The following is a 17,226-nucleotide window of genomic DNA, read 5'->3' as shown; positions in this document are numbered from 1 at the left end:
AAGTCAATTACCACGTGACATAGGTTTAAGGTGCGAGGGGCAACGTTTTAAAAACATTTTATTGAGGCATTTATGCTTTTATAACAATAAGCGATACAAATGTAAACATAGTTCAGTGCGTAAACATCCCTCCATCTCCCACTGCTCCCGCCTACTCTAGACACAACATAGCCAAACTCCCCCCCCCCCCCCCCCCCCCCCCCCCCCCCACACACACACACTTTATTGCCTCTGCTGACAGTTTAGTTTTCTCTGAAGGAATCGATAAACGGCTGCCACCTCCGAACGAACCCTAACGTTGATCCTCTCAGGGTGAACTTAATTTTCTCAAGTCTAAGAAACCCGGCCATGTCGCGAACCCAAACCTGATTTCGGGGGCTTTGAGTCCCTCGATGCTAACAATATCCGTCTCCGGGCTACCAAGGAGACAAAGGCCAAACCGTCAGCCTCTCTCTCCCCCTGAACTCCCGGATCTTCCGAAACTCCAAAAATCGCCACCTCTGGACTTGGCGCCACCCTTGTTTTTAGCATAATGGACATGACATCCGCAAATCCCTGCCAGTGTCCCCTAAGCTTCGGGCATGCCCAAAGCATGTGGACATGGTATGCGGGCCCTCCCGCGCACTTCACACACCTGTCCTCTATCCCAAAAAATTTGCTCATCCGGGACACCATCATGTGTGTCCGATGAACCACCTTGAATTGTGTCAGGCTGAGCCTGGCACATGATGAGGACGTGTTGACTCTGTTCAGAGCATCCTCCCACAGACCCGCCTCTACCTCCCCTCCCAACTCATCTTCCCATTTATGCTTTAGCTCACCTAACTGGGTTTCCCCCACTCCATACGTTCTCTGTAAATTTCTGAAACCTCCCCCTCCCCCACCCCCGTTCCAGAAACCACCTTGTCCTGTATCCCCTGTGGCGGTAGAAGCGGAAAGGTCGAAACCTGCCTTCGCGCAAAATCCCTTATCTGCAGATATCAAAACCCATTCCCTCCCGGCAATTCAAACTCCTCCAAATCCTCTAAACATGGAAAGCTTCCTTCAATAAATAGATTCCCTAGCCTCTCAATCCCTGCTCTCTGCCACCTCCGAAACCCTCCATCCAGCATCCCCGGGACAAACCAATGGTTGCCACAAATTGGAGCCCACACCGATGCTCCCCCCACTCCCGTATGCTTCCGCCACTGCCCCCAAACTCTCAGAGCCGCCACTGCCACTGGGTTTGTGAAGTACGGGGCTGGGGAGAACGGCAGAGGAGCCGTTACCAATGCCCCAAACTTGTGCCCTTACATGATTCCACCTCTACCCACTCCCACACTGACCCTTCACCCGCGACCCACCTCCTGATCATGGCAATATTTGCCGCCCAGTAGTAGTTACAAAGGTTTGGCAGCACCCCCACCCCCGCCCCCGCCCGGCTCCGCTCTAACAGCACCTTCTTTACTTGCGGGGTTTTACCCGCCCACACACAACCAGAAATCACCCTGTTCACCCGCTTAAAAAAGGCCTTTGGTATAAAAATAGGGAGACACTGGAAAACAAACAGAAATCTCGGGAGGACTGTCATTTTTACGGTCTGTACCCTCCCCGCCAGTGACAACGGGAGCCTGTCCCACCTCCGAACGTCCTCTTTCTTTGTTCGACTAACGGGGTCAAATTTAATTGATGTCACTGCTCCCATCCCCGTGACACCTGAATTTAGTAACGGAAACTCCCACCATTTTAAATGGCAGTTCCCCCAGTCTCCTCTCCTGCCCGCTCGCCTGGATCACAATCTTCCTAACGACCTTGGCCTTAAACAGGATACCCCCACCCCCCCATGACCGCTTTCATAGCCTCCCAAACCACCGATGAAATGCTGAGCAGAATCTGAGTTGACACCTTGAACCACAATGTCTGAAGAATGGATCTGTGGCCTCATTCTGCTCCTATATTTTATGACCTTATGAAAGGGGGAGACATTGATTTGCTCCCAGATGTTGCCCAGAGGAGGAAGTTTTAGTCTGAAACTTATTGTACAACCTCCACATTGTGACATCACAAAGAAACTCGTCCTCTAAATCAGCCAATAGGAATAAATCCGCTCCGCGGTGACGTCACTGCCCAGCGCGCAGACGCGGGAGTCCCGCCCCTACCCATTGTTCCCCTCCCCCACATATCCTCGAGACAAGGTTTCCAGGCAACCGGCTGACAGTTCCGGCCGTCAGTTCTCTACCCCTCCCCTGACCCAGGACTGCGCATGACTGAGGGAAGGGGGCGCTCACTTCCGCTGACCTGACTGCGAACGTGTTGCCCAGTAGGAAGATTGGAGGGCCGGAAAGATTCTGCTCCTCTACCAATCAGAGCTCCCCCATTATCTCAATGCGGAAGCTGGACATGGAGGTTTCTCCCGAGCAAGTTCCTCCAACCCTGAATGAGCTTGAGCTTCAGACAGACTGAACCTTCCTCCTGTCTTCAACATCTGAGTAAAACACTTTCTTTTCTCCCTCATTCCATTTATTGTCTCATTCTGACCTTCAATTGGTCACTTGCAGCAACTGAAGGGAAAGGAAGTGAATCCAGGGAGGGTGCAGACTCTGGAAAGCTTGGCCCAGGTCTCTCTCTCTCTCTCTCTGAAAGACATTGACATCCTTTGCTCCCTCAGCTCGACACATTTATTTGTCTGGCTAAAATGATGGTCTCTTTCCTAATGTTCACAATTAAAGGGCTGGTTTCCCCAGGAGATGGCTGACAATAAAGGGAACAGTAAACAGGACAAATCAAACCCAACCAATTACTTCCCTGTCGGAATACTCTCCACCATCAGCAAAGTGATGGAAGGAGTTATTAATAGCGCTATCAAGTGGTACTTACTCAGCAAAACCTGCTCACAGACGCTCAGTTTGGGTCCAACCAGGGTCACTCAGCTCCTGACCTCATTACAGCCTTGGTTCAAACATGAACAAAAGAGCTGAATGCCAGAGGTGAGGTGAGAGTGACTGCCCTTGGTATCAAGGCAGCATTTGACCGACTGTGGCATCAAGGAGCCCCAGCTAAACTGGAGTCAATGGGAATCGGAGAAAACTCTCCGCTGGTTGGAGTCATACCTGGCACAAAGGAAGATGGTTGTGGTGGTTGGAGGTCAATCATCTCAGCTCCAGGAGTTCCTCAGGGCACACTCCTAGGCCCAACCATCTTTAGCTACCTCATCAATGACCTCCCTTTCATCATAAGGTGAGAAGTGGGGATGTTTGTGGATGACTGCACAATGTTCAGCACCATTCGTGACTCCTCAGATAATGAAGCAGTCCATGTCCAAGTGCAGCATGCCCTGCACAGTATCCAGATGTTGACTGATAAGTGGCAAGTTACATTTGTGCTACACAAGTGCCAGGCAATGACCATCTCCGACAAAGGAGGATCTAACCACCGCCCCTTGACATTCAGTGGCATTAGCATTGCTGAATCCTCCACAACCAACATCCTGAGGGTTATCATTGATCAGAAACTGAACTGGACTAGCCATATTAATATGGTGGCCACCAGGGCAGGCCAAAGACTACAGCGAGTAACGCACCTCCTGACCCCCAAAGCCTGTCCACAAGGCACAAGTCAGGCATATAATAGAATAATCGCTACTTGCCTGGTTGAGTGCAGCTCCAACAACACTCAAGATGCTGCTCTACACCATCCAGAACAAAGCAGCCTGCTTGACTGCTCCCCATTTCATGAATATTCAAACACTCCACCACCGATAACCAGTAGCAGCCGTGTATACCATCTACAATGTGCACTGCAGTAACTCACCAAGGTTCCTCCGTCAGCACCTTCCAAACCCACGACTACTACTATCTAGAAGGACAAGAGCAGCAGATACCTGGGAACCCCACTACCTGGAGGTTCACTCACCAGATGGACTTGGAAATATATCGCCCTTCCTTCATTGTTGCTGGGGCAACATCCTGGAACTCCTTCCCTGTCAGCACAGGGGATGTACCTACAACTCAAGGACTGCAGCGATTCAAGAAGGCAACTCATCACCACCTTCTGAATGGATGGGCAATAAATGCTGGCTGAACCAGCGACTCTCACATCCCGTAAATGAATTTTAAATATCGGACAGAGATATATCTAGTGTTACGTGGAATGTATTAGATATATTATTGATGGTTCTGTAACAAAATACATGTATTATTATTTCTAGTTTTGTAATATAGTACTGTACCTACGTTATATATTTCCAGTCATACAATCATTGCAGCACTGACGGAATCCATTTATGAACTCGAGTCAATGCTGACTCTCTGTACAGCAATCCAGTTAGTCCCATTCCCAATCGACATCCCTGTTCCCCTGCAAGTTTATTTTCTTCAAGTGACTATCCTATTTTATTTTAAATTATTGATCATCTGGACTTCCACAACCCTTGTGGGCAGTGAGTTCCCTGTCATGACCACTCCATGACTAAATAAAATTCTTCCTCAGAATTTCCCTATCTCTAATCAGTAAATGTACTTATATGGAGATTCTCTACTCTTGTACAGGTTTTAGTGAGTTCAGATTTGTTGATCAGCACCTTCAGGAAAATTGGGAGGGAAAGTAAGTGAATACAGTCTGTATATTACACACATTTTTCATCCAGTGATATAGACATATATCTGTCTGGCAGCCTGCATGAAGATTTTCAGGTCTCTGTGTCCAGGACAGGAAGCAGAGAGCTTGGATCTGTCAATCAGCCTGAATCAGCACCTTCAGGAGAATTGGGAGGGTGAATATCAGATACAGCAGAGTGAGAATGGAGGGAGAGTGTGTGGGATTGAGATTTAGAGCATTTCAGCGAAAGAGAGAGGAAAGAATGTTTGATATAAACTAGAATTGTCTGTTCTAAGTTTCTATCCTGTACTGACAATGATTACCATTGTAAAATCTGTTTGCAGGAAGTTCGAACGAGAGGAGTTTGAGGCCGATACCTCAAACTAAATATCACGTCAAGAACTGACTGAGTCACTCAATTCTTGGGAACTGAAGATCATCGGCCTTTGAGTCTAGAAGGAGAAATGTTTGTCTATTCTGTCTGCTTCAAGAGATTTTAAACATCAGTGCGTCTGGAAAAGCACTGAGACAGACACACACACCCGTGTGAGACTGTTACAGAGCACTGACTGTGGAAAGAGCTTTAACCAGTGACACAGCCTGAAAAAATACTACGCCATTCACAGCAGGGAGAGACTATATAGGTGTTCTGTGTGTGGACCAGGCTTCAACTGATCGTCCAACGTGGTGAGACGCAAGATCATCCGGACCATGGAGAAACCATGGAAATGTGAGGATTGTGGAAAGGGGTTCAAAGGTCCGTATGGACTGGAAAGGCATCAACGCAGTCACACTGGAGCGAGGCCGTTCACCTGCTCTGTGTGTGAGACGGGATTCACAGCCCCGTGCCAGCTGGAAAGGCATCAACGCAGTCACACTGGAGAAAGGCCTTTCACCTGCTCTCAGTGTGAAAAGGGATTCACTGACATTGGCAACCTGCGGAGACACGAAAGAGTTCACACTGGAGAGAGGCCTTTCACCTGCTCTCAGTGTGAAAAGGGATTCACTGACATTGGTAGCCTGCGGAGACACGAACGAGATCACACTGGAGAGAGGCCTTTCACCTGCTCTGACTGTGGGAAGGAATTCACTCGGTTATTCCACCTGCAGAGACACCATCGAGTTCACACTGGGGAAAGTCCGTTCACCTGCACTGTGTGTGGGAAGGAATTCACTCAGTTACCCAACCTGCAGAGACACCAGAGAGTTCACACCGGGGAGAGGCCGTTCATCTGCACTGTGTGTGATAAGGGATTCACTCGGTTATCCCACCTGCAGAGACACCAGAGCGCTCACACTGGGGAGAGGCCATTCACCTGCACTGTGTGTGATAAGGGATTCACTCGCTTACCCCACCTGCAGAATCACCAGCGAGTTCACACCGGGGAGAAGCCGTTCATCTGCAATGTGTGTGATATGGGATTCACTCAATTATCCAGCCTGCTGAAACACAATGTCACTCACACCAAGAGCAGGCCCTTTAAATGCTCTGAATGCAGGAGGGGTTTCAAAAGCTCACAGCTACTGATGTCCCACCAGCGCGTTCACTCTGAGGAGAGACCGTTCACTTCTCCGACTGGAAAAAGCTTCACTCGGTCATCACTTGCTGAACCACAATGTCACTCACAGCAATGAGAGACCCTTTAAATGCTCCGACTGTGGGAGTGGATTTAAAAGCTCTCGGGTACTGAGGGAACACCAGCGCATTCACACTGAGGAGAGACCGCTCAGCTGCTCTCACTGCACAAAGAGATTTCAAACATCATCCACATTGCGGAGACACCAGCGAGTTCACACTGGAAAGAAGCCATTCACCTCTCACTGTGGGGAGGGATTCAGTCAGTCGTCCAACATGCGGAGACACCAAAGGGTTCACAAGTGATGACTGGTTAGATTCTGCTATTATTCCTGCTGTTAATCACATCCAGGACTGAACCTGGAGTGGGTGAAGGAGTTTGCCTCCTCGTCAACTCCTCCTGATGCTCGGATGTGGCGACCCTGGTGAACTACTGCTCCCCGGACCTGGAATACCCGACTGTGAAGTACAGTCCATACTGCCTTCCACGGAGTTCACTTCTGCCATCATCACGGCGGTCTACATCCCACCCCAGGCGGAAGTGAAGAAGGCCCTTGATGAATTGTAACCGCTATAAATAACAATGAAGCAGAATACCTGGCGGCCTTGTTCATCGTGGCCGGGGACTTTAACCAGGCCAACCTCAAGTGTACTGCCAAAATTCCACCAACACATCTCCTGTCCCGACAGGGGCCCCAACATCCTTGACCACTGCCACACAAACATCAAGGGCGCCTGATGATCCATCCCCTGACCGCATTTCGTAAAATTGGACCACGATATGGTGCTCCTTCTCCCAGCATACAAGCAGAAACTTAAGCAGGAGAATCCGTTTAAGAAGGTTGATGCAACGGAAGAGCTCCTACGCGACTGCTTAGTGTCAGTGGACTGGTCCATATTCAAGAACAAGGGCAGCATGGTAGCACAAGTGGATAGCACTGTGGCTTCACAGCACCAGGGTCCCAGGTTCGATTCCTTGCTGGGTCACTGTCTGTGCGGAGTCTGCACGTTCTCCCTGTTTCTGCGTGGGTTTCCTCCGGGTGCTCCGGTTTCCTCCCAAAGACTTGCAGGTTAGGTGGATTGGCCATGATAAATTGCCCTTGGTGACCAAAAAAAGGTTAGGAGGGGTTATCGGGTTACAGGGATAGGGTGGAAGTGAGGGCTTAAGTGGGTTGGTGTAGACCCGATGGGTCGAATGGCCTCCTTCTGCACTGTATGTTCTATGTTAACTCAGCAGCCAACCTAGACGAGTATGCCAGCACCGTCACAGACTTCATCAGTAAATGTGTAGAAGATTGCGTGCAAAAGAAGGTAGTCTGTACGTTACCCAACCAGAATCCATGGTTTCATTGGGAGGTTCACTCCCGACTGAAGGTGTTCAAGGCAGGCAACCCTGACATATTCAAGAAATCTATATATGACCTCCGCAAAGCCATCAGGAACTCCAAGTGACAATACCAAACTAATCTTGAGTCGCAGACTAACGACAGGGACTCTCATTGGTTGTGCCAGGTCATGCACCCAGATCCTGCACTGACCCACTGGCAGGTGTGTTTGCGGACATCCTCAATCTCTCCCTCCTCCGTTCCAAGGTTCCCATCGGCTTCAAGAAGACCACCATCATACCGGTGCCAAAGAAGAACCAGGCAACGTGCCTTAATGGCTACCATCCGGTGGCCTTGACATCAATCATTATGAATTGCTTCGAGATGTTGGACACATCAACTCCATACTCGCAGCATTCCTTGATCCACTGCAATTCGCATACCGCCACAACCGGCAGATGCCATCTCCCTGGCCCTATACTCGCCCCCGAAGCATCTCGACACCAAGGACTCCTACGTCAGACTCCTATTCATTGACTACAGCTCCGCCTTCAACGCCATAATCCCAGCCAAGCTCATATCAAAACTCCAAAACTTCGGACTAGGCTCCTCCCTCTGCACTGGATCCTCGACTTTCTGACCCACAGACCACAATCAGCAAAGATAAACAACAACACCTCCTCCATGATAGTTCTCAATTCAGGAGCCCCGCAAGGCTGCACTGCCTATACACAAATACGACTGCATGGCAAAATTTAGCTCCAAATCCATCCACATGTTTGCTGATGACACGACTGTAGTGGTTCAGATCACGAACATGTCCATGATAGTCCTCAATACCGGGGCCCACAAGGCTGCGTACTTAGCCCCCTACTACGCTCGTTATACACACACACGACTGTGTGGCAAAATCTGTTCCCGCTCCATCTACAAGTTTGCTGATGACACGACGTAATGGGTCGGATATCAAACAACGATGAGTCAGAGTCCAGGAGAGAGATAGAGAACCTAGTGGCATGGTGTAATAACAATCTCTCCCTCAATGTCAGCAAAACTAAGGAGCTGGTCATTGACTTCAGGAAGCAAAGTATCGTACACACCCCTGTCTGCATTAATGGGGCTGAGGTGGAGGTGGTTAGCAGCTTCAAATTCTGAGGTGTGCACATCACCAGCATTCTGTCCTGGTCCACCCACATCGACGCTACGACCAAGAAACATATACTTAGGAAACTAAGGAAATTCAACATGTCCACACCGATTGCCACATGGGCGGCACGGTAACACATGGTTAGCATTGTTGCTTCACAGCGCCAGCGTCCCAGGTTTGATTCCCACTTGGGTCATTGTCTGTGCAGAGTATGCATGTTCTCCCCGTGTCTGCGTGGGTTTCCTCCGGGTGCTCCGGTTTCCTCCCACAAGTCCCGAAAAACATGCTTGTCAGGTGAATTGGACATTCTGAATTCTCCCTCAGTGAACCCGAACAGGCGCCAGAGTGTGACGACTAAGAGATTTTCACAGTAACTTCATTGCAGCGTTAACGTAAGCCTACTTGTGACAATTATGAAGATTATCATTGACTTTTACCAATTATTACAGGTGCACCAACTTTTACAGGAGCACCATAAAAAACATCTTATCTGGCTGCATCATAGCTTGTGTTTCATAGTTTCATAGAATTTACAGTGCAGAAAGAAGCCATTTGGCCCATCGAGTCTGCACCGGCTCTTGGAAAGAGCACCCCACCCAAGGTGTTATGGGCCAGTGTTCAGAAAACTCCAAAGTATATCATGGAGTTCACCTGACCTACAATTGTTTATTGATTTTGGTTCCGATGAGTACAAGGGCTGCCTTTCAGGTGTTATTCAACAGAGGCCTTAACCACTTTTAATCAAAACAAGAATTATTCTCCGAATTTAGTTAATATTTTTATAAACACACACAGTAAGCATTTTTCTCAATTACAAACACAAATACCCCACACAGCTACAGTAATCTATGTATAACCCTTAATAAATTCCCCCCTTTAACTGTTCCAATTTAATAACAAGATCCATAAACCAGTACCTCCTTTTCAAAGGTGTGGTCCAGCACACAGCACTCAAGACCTGGTATGGATGCTCTTGTTTCCTTTCCAAAACAGCAGGTTTGAATTCCTTCCAGAAAGCAATTATTTCTTTTCAAGTTATCAAGCCGCCTGGAAACAGCTTTTAAAATAAAGATAGAGAGAGAGGCCAAAATACTCCTCTTTCTGAGTACAGCAGCCAAAAATGTGAGAACGAAAGCAGAAAGCTCAGAGACACAAAACAGCCCTAAACCAAAGCGAAAGTAAAACCAACTCCCAGAGCCACAGCCCAGCTCCACCCACACAATGACATCACAGAAGCCATGTGATAAGACAAAAACATTTCTTAAAGGGACACTCCCATGACACTTGGTATGGCAACTGCCCAGCCCAAAACTGTAAGAAACTACAGAGAGTTGTGAACACAATCCAGTCCCTCACATGAACCCGCCTCCCGTTCATTGACTCTGTCTACCCCTCCCGCTGCTTTGGGAAAGCGGGCAGCAAAATCAAAGACCCTCCCACCGAGGTTATTCTCTTTTCCAATCTCTTCCATTGGGCAGGAGATACAAAAGTCTGAGAACTTGCAATAACAGATTCAAAACAGCTTCTTCCCCGCTGTTACCAGATTCTGGAATGACCCTCTTATGGACTGAACTGATCTCTCCACACACCTTCTCTACTGAGTAGCACGACACTCCGTATGCTTCACCCGATGTCTACGTATTTATATTATGTATTTATCATATGGCCTATGTTTTCTCATGTATAAAATGATCTGCCTGTATTGTACACAGAACAATACGTTTCACTTTACCTCGGTGCACGTGAATAAATTTAATCAAATCAAACTTTGTTCATTCTGACACTTGGTGAAGTGGGAGGGTCAGAGGGTTTCTTGCTGCTAGATTGGCTGGTCTAATGGCTTTGCTTCCAGTGGATTATGATCTTTGAGCCTGGGGGAGAACACATTTCCACTGGAATGATCCACAAAGGCTGAAGTACATTTATTTTATCCTGGATAGTAAATACTGTTATTCCCCCACCACAGGTGGATCTAAAATAAACCAGATGGGTTTTTACAACTATCGACAATGCTCTCATGGTCATCGATGACTTTTAATTCCAGATTTTGTATTAATTTAAATTTCACCATCTGCCGAACCTGGATCCCTATCGCATTACCCTGGGTCTCTGGATTACTGATCTGGCTATTGTTTTCCGAGATGTGTTTTGTGAGAGATGAAGTCACTGTAGCCGTTTTCGAGTTGTTTCTTTTACGTCCTGTACTTTCCCACTAACCTGCAGACAAAACAGCTGCAACTGTACTGTGTATAAACGTGTGTTATTGTAACTACTCCTTGAGATGATTCGATTCGCTGAAGCATTCCCTGCATGTTTGTAATAAAGATTCCTAAACTTTAACCAACTCTAGACTCCGAGTGACATTTGTCCCACAACAGTCTGGTGTCAGGAACAGGATCCACTGACGGCTCTAATTAAAGGAAAGTCCCCGTGGACAGCAGATACCGGGGTGAGTATTGTTTGTTTTATACCACCCGTGTTTAGTTCAGTCTGACTGACCACTGGGGACTCCTCAGAACCTCAGGGATCTGTTTCTGGTCTGTTTCTTTGACATCCATTCAATGTAATTTCAATAACTGGAACATTTCAGGCAGGGAATTATCGGTTTTACACCAAGGATATGTTTGGGGGCGATGCTGAAGTCCCCGTGACTGAGAGGGTTTTGTAGCTGCTGACAAATGAGGGGATAAAGCCGTACGGGAGGTGAAACAGAAAGAGTTAGGCAGTTGGACAGAGTTTGGCGTGTGTTCAGAGGTCCCAGATAGGGGTCAGCCAGCATCATCACATCGATGGATCTGCACAGAAAAGGTCCAACCAGATGGAACTTATAAGGCCCAAGGTGAAGTTAGTGGCGCGGGGATTTGAAGAAGCTTTGGGAGATAAAGAGGTCAGAGTGGACTCACCCACAGCAGGAAAGGTAATTTTGAAATTTCTTTGGCCCTTTTCGTGACATTTTCTCGGAACGTTCAGTCAAGAAACATAAATGCTGCATTTGCGCTGGGGGATCACCTCCAGAGGGCAGTGTTTCTACAACCTCCTAAGGTGCCAGATGTAGATGGAAGACTTTGGAAGTTCAAAAAGCGCGGGAGCTGCGAGGCAGAGGGGACAGTTTAAAAGGGCGCGCTGTGGGTGAGGTAAGTACTGCTTAACCACTTCCTTACCTTGCAGGTCAGCTGTTCGGGAGAGAGAGGGAGCCAGGACCTTGGAAACAGCGCGGGAGTTTCAAAAAGCGCGGGAGCTGCGAGGCAGAGGGGACAGTTTATAAGGGCGCGCTGTGGGTGAGGTAAGTACTGATTAACCACTTCCTTACCTTGCAGGTCAGCTGTTTGGGAGAGAGTTCAGTTTTGGGAGCAGGCCTATTGGCTGACTGTAAATCAGGAAGGATACAAAGGGTGTGGCTGAAGTGCCTATAGAAACGGAGTGCTGAAGGCAAACAGAGTGTATCTGAGTTTGGGTAAGGCTGAGTTCGGGTAAGAGGGGAGTGACAAAAAAAAAAAAAAATCAAGTTAATTAAGTAAATTAATTAACTAGTTAAGGGAATTTGGTGCTCACCTGAAGGAGGTGCAGAGAAGCAGACCTGTGAGGGAGTCTCTGGAGCAATTGCATCACAGCCAGCAGGTAAGTGATTGGCTTGTAACTGGTAAGTGATTTCTCTCTCTTTGACTTTCTCTTAGCTGTGTAGTGTAGTTCAAATTTAACTTCAGGTTTAAGTCATGGCAGGAGAGCTCAGACCCGTGTCATGCTCCTCTTGTGAGATGTGGCAAGTCAGGGACCCTTCTGGTGTCCCTGACTCCTTCATCTGCAAGAAGTGTGTCCAACTGCAGCTCCTGTTAGACCGCTTGACGGCTCTGGAGCTGCGGATGGACTCACTTTGGAGCATCCGCGATGCTGAGGAAGTTGTGGAAAGCACATTCAGTGAGTTGGTCACACCGCAGATTAAAATTACTGAGGCAGATAGGGAAAGGGTGACCAACAGACAGAGGAAGAGTAGGAAGGCAGTGCAGGGATCCCCTGCGGTCATCTCCCTCCAAAACAGATTTACCGTTTTGGAAACTGTTGGGGGAGATGGCTCACCAGGGGAAGGTGGCAGCAGCCAGGTTCATGGCACCGTGGCTGGCTCTGCTGCACAGAAGGGCGGGAAAAAGAGTGGCAGAGCTATAGTGATAGGGGATTCAATTGTAAGGGGAATAGACAGGCGTTTCTGCGGACGCAAACGAGAATCCAGGTTGGTATGTTGCCTCCCTGGTGCAAGGGTCAAGGATGTCTCGGAGCGGCTGCAGGGCATTCTGGAGGGGGAGGGTGAACAGCCAGCTGTCGTGGTGCATATAGGCACCAACGATATAGGTAAAAAACGGGATGAGGTCCTACAAGCTGAATTTAGGGAGTTAGGAGTTAAACTAAAAAGTAGGACCTCAAAGGTAGTAATCTCAGGATTGCTACCAGTGCCACGTGATAGTCAGAGTAGGAATGACAGGATAGCTAGGATGAATACGTGGCTTGAGAGATGGTGCAAGAGGGAGGGTTTCAAATTCCTGGGACATTGGGACCGATTCTGGGGGAGGTGGGACCTGTACAAATCGGACGGTCTGCATCTGGGTGGGACCGGAACCAATGTTCTCGGGGGGGTGTTTGCTAGTGCAATTGGGGAGGGTTTAAACTAATGTGCCAGGGGGATGGGAACCGATGTAGGAAGTCAGTGGGGACAGAAACAAAAGGCAGGAAGGGAGAGTGTGTAAAGCATGACCAGAGAAAGCAGGGCAGAGAGCAAGGAAGGTCTACATTAAACTGCATTTATTTCAATGCAAGGGGCCTGACGGGCAAAGCGGATGAACTCAGGGCATGGACGGGCACATGGGACTGGGATATTATAGCTATGACTGAAACATGGCTAAGGGAGGGGCAGGACTGGCAGCTCAATGTTCCGGGGTACAGATGCTATAGAAAGGATAGAACAGGAGGTAAGAGAGGAGGGGGAGTGGCGTTTTTGATTAGGGAGAACATCACGGCAGTACTTAGAGGGGATACATCCGAGGGTTCGCCCACTGAGTCTATATGGGTGGAACTGAAAAATAAGAAGGGAGAGATCACCTTGGTAGGACTGTACTACAGGCCTCCAAATAGTCAGCGGGAAATTGAGGAGCAAATATGTAAGGAGATTACAGATAGCTGCAAGAATAATAGGGTGGTAGTAGTAGGGGACTTTAACTTTCCCAACATTGACTGGGACAGCCATAGCATTAGGGGCTTGGATGGAGGGACATTTGTTGAGTGTATTCAGGAGGAATTTCTCATTCAGTATGTGGATGGACCGACTAGAGAGGGGGCAAAACTTGACCTCGTCTTGGGAAATAAGGAAGGGCAAGTGATAGAAGTGCTAGTGAGGGATCACTTTGGGACAAGTGACCATAATTCCATTAGTTTTAAGATAGCTATGGAGAATGATAGGTCTGGCCCAAGAGTTAAAATTCTTAATTGGGGCAAGGCCAATTTTGATGGTATCAGACAGGAACTTGCAGAGGTAGATTGGGGGAGACTATTGGCAGACAAAGGGACGGCTGGTAAATGGGAGGCTTTTAAAAATGTGTTAACCAGGGTGCAGGGTAAGCACATTCCCTTTAGAGTGAAGGGCAAGGCTGGTAGAAGTAGGGAACCCTGGATGACTCGAGATATTGAGACTCTGGTCAAAAAGAAGAAGGAGGCATATGACGTACATAAGCAACTGGGATCAAGTAGATCCCTTGAAGAGTATAGAGATTGTCGAAATAGAGTTAAGAGGGAAATCAGGAGGGCAAAAAGGGGACATGAAATTGCTTTGGCAAATAATGCAAGGGAGAATCCAAAGAGATTCTACAGATACATAAAGGGGAAAAGAGTAACTAGGGACAGAGTAGGGCCTCTTAAGGATCAACAAGGGCATCTATGTGCAGAGCCACAAGAGTTGGGTGAGATCCTGAATGAATATTTCTCATCGGTATTCACGGTGGAGAAAGGCATGGATGTTAGGAAACTAAGGGAAATAAATAGTGATGTCTTGAGAAGTGTGCATATTACAGAGGAGGAGGTGCTGGAAGTCTTAAAGCGCATCAAGGTAGATAAATCCCCGGGACCTGATGAAATGTATCCCAGGATGTTGTGGGAGGCTAGGGAGGAAATTGCGGGTCCCCTAACCGAGATATTTGAATCATCGGCAGCCACAGGTGAGGTGCCTGAAGATTGGAGAGTGGCGAATGTTGTGCCCTTGTTTAAGAAGGGCAGCAGGGAAAAGCCTGGGAACTACAGACCGGTGAGCCTAACGTCTGTAGTAGGTAAGTTGCTAGAAGGTATTCTGAGAGACAGGATCTACAAGCATTTAGAGAGGCAAGGACTGATTCGGGGCAGTCAGCATGGCTTTGTGCGTGGAAAATCATGTCTCACAAATTTGATTGAGTTTTTTGAGGGAGTGACCAAGAAGGTAGATGAGGGCAGTGCAGTAGACGTTGTCTACATGGACTTTAGCAAAACCTTTGACAAGGTACCGCATGGTAGGTTGTTGCAGAAGGTTAAAGCTCACGGGATCCAGGGTGAGGTTGCCAATTGGATTCAAAATTGGCTGGACGACAGAAGGCAGAGGGTGGTTGTAGAGGGTTGTTTTTCAAACTGGAGGCCTGTGACCAGTGGTGTGCCTCGGGGATCGGTGCTGGGTCCACTGTTATTTGTGATTTATATTAATGATTTGGATGAGAATTTAGGAGGCATGGTTAGTAAGTTTGCAGATGACACCAAGATTGGTGGCACAGTGGATAGTGAAGAAGGTTATCTAGGATTGCAACGGGATCTTGATCAATTAGGCCAGTGGGCCGACGAATGGCAGATGGAGTTTAATTTAGATAAATGTGAGGTGATGCATTTTGGCAGATCGAATCAGGCCAGGACCTACTCAGTTAATGGTATGGCGTTGGGGAGAGTTATAGAACAAAGAGATCTAGGAGTACAGGTTCATAGCTCCTTGAAGGTGGAGTCGCAGGTGGACAGGGTGGTGAAGAAGGCATTCGGCATGCTTGGTTTCATTGGTCAGAACATTGAATATAGGAGTTGGGACGTCTTGTTGAAGTTGTACAAGACATTGGTACGGCCACACTTGGAATACTGTGTGCAGTTCTGGTCACCCTATTATAGAAAGGATATTATTAAACTAGAAAGAGTGCAGAAAAGATTTACTAGGATGTTGCCGGGACTTGATGGTTTGAGTTATAAGGAGAGGCTGGATAGACTGGGACTTTTTTCCCTGGAGCGTAGGAGGCTTAAGGGTGATCTTATAGAGGTCTATAAAATAATGAGGGGCATAGATAAGGTAGATAGTCAACATCTTTTCCCAAAGGTAGGGGAGTCTAAAACTAGAGGGCATAGGTTTAAGGTGAGAGGGGAGAGATTCAGAAGGGCCCAGAGGGGCAATTTCTTCACTCAGAGGGTAGTGAGTGTCTGGAATGGGCTGCCAGAGGTAGTAGTAGAAGCGGGTACAATTGTGTCTTTCAAAAAGCATTTAGATGGTTACATGGGTAAGATGGGTATAGAGGGTTATGGGCCAAGTGCAGGCAACTGGGACTAGCTTAATGGTAAAAACTGGGCGGCATGGACTGGTTGGGCCGAAGGGCCTGTTTCCATGCTGTAAACTTCTATGATTCTATGATTCTAATACGTTTGTCCATGTTTTGAACGATGTTTCAGGGTGTATGGCACTTCTCAGTTAGATCAGTTTTGTCCAAGTCGGGTTGTCCCTACCTGAAGGCAGAAGCTGCCGTGCTTTATTGGTACGAAGGCAGGAAACTCTTGGGCATCTTTAAGATGCATGTTGATGACTGCCTATGTGGTGATACTAGTGAGTTCCAAAATAATGTTACTGACAGGATCAGAACAACATTTAAGGTTTGGAGTTGGGCTTCTGGGACCTATAAATAAATTAGATTGGAAATCGGGCAGTGTGGGTCTGATGTGACTTTACATCAACAATCTCAGGGAGACAGTATGAACCCAGTCACAGTCAATGGGGCCGGGGCCTCACAGAAAGATGAAGATGTTTCCAAAGCCGGGACTGAGCTGCTGCAAAGTTGAATTGACGAATGGGGCACACAGGCAAGGCCGGATACATGTTTTGATGTCTTCGAGCTGAGTTCTGTAATGAAACGTCCAGAGGTCAAGGATATTTAAAGGGCAAACAAAAATTAAAAAATACAAGATGGAGAAATGTGTGCTGAAATTTCCATCTTTGAGAGGGGAAAGGTCACCGCGGGGTCAACAAAGAAGATGGAGGCTGGAGCACCAGGGGAAGCCGCAGTGCTTACGGCTGAAGAACTAACTAAGGTGATGGCTGCGGAATTCCAAAAGCAGTTGGCGCAGATTGAGAAATGTATGGAGATGGTGAGGAAGGAGATGCAGGAGGTTTTGAGTGTGCTGGTGGAGGAGGCGGTTTCCCCGGTGAAGACGGCGGTGGCGAGCGCAGTGGCGGAGGTGCGAGAGCAAGGGGAGGTGCTGAAGGAAGTGGAGGAGACGGTATTGCAGCACGGTGATCAACTTGCGTCGATGGGGAAGGAGATGCGGAAGGTGATGGACACGAACAAGAATCTGCG

At 48.0% G+C, this 17,226-nt stretch overlaps 1 protein-coding gene across 1 annotated transcript in view; it reads left to right on the top strand.

The window, feature by feature from the left end:
- The window catches only part of LOC140417987 (uncharacterized), a gene marked incomplete at its 5' end in the record, with an annotated part of 79,678 nt that overhangs the window by 2,327 nt on the left and 60,125 nt on the right, over positions 1-17,226 (top strand). Inside the window, 1 exon segment of the mRNA XM_072501418.1 lies at positions 5,260-6,204. Coding sequence (XP_072357519.1) covers positions 5,260-6,204 — 945 coding nt within the window.

Source organism: Scyliorhinus torazame, chromosome 5 (genome assembly GCF_047496885.1).
Source record: "Scyliorhinus torazame isolate Kashiwa2021f chromosome 5, sScyTor2.1, whole genome shotgun sequence".
NCBI classification, from domain to species: domain Eukaryota; kingdom Metazoa; phylum Chordata; class Chondrichthyes; order Carcharhiniformes; family Scyliorhinidae; genus Scyliorhinus; species Scyliorhinus torazame.
The sequence above is the reverse complement of the archived record's forward strand: the minus strand, read 5'-3'. Positions and strand labels throughout refer to the sequence as shown.